We start from the raw sequence: 3,279 nt of genomic DNA on the forward strand, positions 1-3,279 counted from the left end.
TCAAAAGACTCAGTTTTACTACAACATAGAAAATAAAAAACAGAAAAAGATACCATTCATAAAGTGATTACATTTACAGTGTAGGATATTGGGGGGGCTGGCAGGCTGAGGGATTTCTGACTGAGAACATCACTAGAGTGAACCAACCTTACCAGCAAGAACTTTATTAAGTTCTACAAGGACAAGTTTCCTTGAGTTTTATTGGGGGAAGTGTGCTCAGAAGAAAGAGTATAAACAAGATAAATAGGTCTAAAAATGAAATTTCCTACTGCGGGACCGTTGGTGTGTGGGAAAGAGGGGAGTGGGAGAGAGTGCCTACGTTCTGCCAGAGTTCCAGTGCTCTGGGCGGGCAGGCACAGGAGGACTGCCATATGCTTTCCATGCAGCCCCAGGTGGGCATCTGGCTGTGTGAAACCACTGACCCCACACGGCGGGGGGTGGACAAGGGGCAGCCCCCTGTACCAGGTTCTCAATCTCTGGCATCCCAAGCTGGATACAGCGGAGGAGCTAAGAACAAGATAGGGACCCTGGGGTGGCACTCACCCCTGGAGATACGGGAAGAGAGGGCAGGGGGAAAAAGGGGCGCTGGGTGGTTCCCACGCGAGCAAGAGTCTTTAGTCCAGTCTTTCACGATCAGAGGATCAGAGACAGTCTATGGTTTTAGAGCTTTATTGTAAAAAGGCAGGGGGAAAGAGAGAAAGTAAAATGAGAGACTGGCCATGGCCATGTGGAGAGAGGGGGAAAGGGAAAGAGAACAAAGAGAGCTAGAGAGTAAGAAAGGTGAAGGCTTAGAGAGAGGTAAAAGCTTAGAGAGCGAGGAGAGGCCAAACAGCCCATTTATAGTGGGCTGTGTTATCTTGCTGTTGGTAGGTAACTGTGTGGAGGAGTCTAGCCAGAAGGCCAGAAGCTTGGGACATTGTCTACAGGATTGAAATCCATATGCCTCTCTTGTGGGAGTTGTGGGGGCAGTAATTTCAACAGTATCCAGGGGTCTAGGAGACATGATCGAATGCCTACCATCCCATGTAGGTGGAAATTACCACCACTGGGTCCCACTGGGGTTCAAGACCTAGGCTTGAAAGGAGACCAGGCTGTCTGTGCATAGCCCATGCCCCACATCCTACAGCATGGTTCTACCCATGAAGATGGAGAAAACAATTATTTTTTTATCTATACTTAGTCCCACATTAAGCCCTGTGATCTGAACTTTCATACCCTAGCTCAGTCATTAACCTACCTATATTTAATTGATCAAAGGTCTTGGGTGGAAGAATACTATATCATTTCCCCCAAAGAAACTGGTCCAGTTGATCAAGTATAACTTTCTGAGAAGCTGAAATCATTTTATTAGTTCAACATCATTTGACTGATGGTTGCATATGGGGCAGTGAAGAGGATCAGGATAATTCACAAAGTCCAGTAGCCTGAGGTCATACTGGGTTACATGAGTGAAAAAGTGATGTCATGCTTACATGTGGGAAAAATCATGATAATAAGAACTTGATGGATGTAGGGGATAAAGAAGGATCTTTTTGAAAGGCAGGAAAACTGAAATTTATGCCCTAATTGTAGCTATCATCATTTGAATGGGGAGGGAAAACAGACAAACCAGGAAAACAATGAAATGATGAGGAAAATCCCTTTGTGTTTACATACTTGAAATGATGCATTTTATCAGAATAGACAGAAAACTTCATGTGTATCTCTCAAATGATTTTCCCTAGTGCTGTCTATGAATTCAGAAGATGAACTGGAGTAATGTTATCCACACAATAATCTTCCTTTCTCTTATTGGACCTGGAATTATGGGGAATATCCTAATGTTTGCGAGACTTGGGTTCACTTCTGCCTTGGAGACTGAGAAAAAGCCCATTGACCTAATTCTCATCCACTTGGTGTTTTCTAATATGATCATCATTTGTACGACAGGGTTGAAGGAGCTTGCCACAGTGTTTTATTTCAGAAACTTCCTAGGAGATATTGGCTGCAAAACTACAGTTTATCTGGCAAGGATGGCACGGGGCCTTTCCATCTGTACCACCTGTCTCCTCAGTGTGGTCCAGGCTGTCACCATCAGTCCCAGGACCACCTTTTGGACAAAACTCAAACCACAGACATCATGCCAAGTTCTTCCCTTTCTCCTCCTTTTCTGGATTGTTAATGTTCTCATAAGCTCCAACTTACTCTCTTACATTAAAGCAGGCAGTAGCTTGAACAGGTCTGTGGCTATAATGTACATTGGCCACTGCTATATGCTACCATCCAGACACATTATCAAGTGGTTTTTCCTCTCTCTCATGACTCTTCGTGATGTCATCTTTCAGAGTCTCATGGGCTGGAGCAGTGGTTCCATGGCTCTCCATCTGTATAATCATCACAAACGTGTTCTCTACCTTTATAGCTCCAGGTTTTCAAACAACTCCCCTCCAGAAATCAGAGCTACATGGAGTGTTCTCATTCTTATGGCCTGCTTCCTTTTCTTCTATTGGGTAGATTTCATTCTCTCTTTCTATACAGGTTTCACAGTAACACATGATTCTCTTTCACTAAATATTAAAACATTTTTAGAACTTGGTTATGCTAGTTTCAGTCCCTATGTTCTGATTAGCAGAAATGTCCGTGTCCCTAATATCTTGCATGCTCACTGAGAAGTGTAGAAATCACATTCTATAGCTAAAAGTACATATATCTATCGTATACTGCTTTGCCATAATGAATTTTAGGGGTGGGGACTATGTTCTCTGCTATGTTGCATAGGCTGACCTGACAACCAGTACATAGCACAGAATGACGGTCTCAGTTCAGGACCACAAATGCTGGTATCACAAGTATTCCCCACCATTATGCCATTTCATAACATCAAATTAAATATTATAATAATACATTTCCTTTTCTTAAGATGTTTGCCATTGCCCAATGTGTAGACTTGTTTAGGGTTTTTAGGCAGGTGGAAGGTGGGTTCTTACCATTCCACCAACACTATCATGGGTCTTTTTGATTCTCACTATCACTGGGGAAAAATACTGAAGAAAACATTGTTGTCAGAAGTAAGTGTTTCACTTTTTGTTCCTTAGATGCTGAGTAGGAAAACAAGAAAGGGTTGGTGAAGGTGAGGAGGTGACCCTTATCTGAGCTGAGATTGCAGGATAGAGGAAAGACTATTGTGAGACAGGTGAAGTCATCAGAGCAAGACAAATCTAGTCAATAATTTTTTTGACATAGCTAGATGCACATGAGTTGTGGGCAAGTGGCCTATGAGACTGAGGACACATAAGGGAT

General features: G+C 43.0%; 1 protein-coding gene across 1 annotated transcript; it reads left to right on the forward strand.

The window, feature by feature from the left end:
• Window positions 1-1,745: 1,745 nt before the first annotated feature.
• LOC110288028 (putative vomeronasal receptor-like protein 4) lies at window positions 1,746-2,648 on the forward strand. The gene has a single exon (XM_021154485.1). It carries the CDS (start codon window positions 1,746-1,748, stop codon window positions 2,646-2,648), a length of 903 nt encoding a protein of 300 aa, XP_021010144.1.
• The last annotated feature ends 631 nt before the right edge of the window (window positions 2,649-3,279 follow it).

This window comes from Mus caroli, unplaced genomic scaffold (assembly GCF_900094665.2).
Source record: "Mus caroli unplaced genomic scaffold, CAROLI_EIJ_v1.1 scaffold_18698_1, whole genome shotgun sequence".
In the NCBI taxonomy this organism is placed as follows: Eukaryota; Metazoa; Chordata; class Mammalia; order Rodentia; family Muridae; genus Mus; species Mus caroli.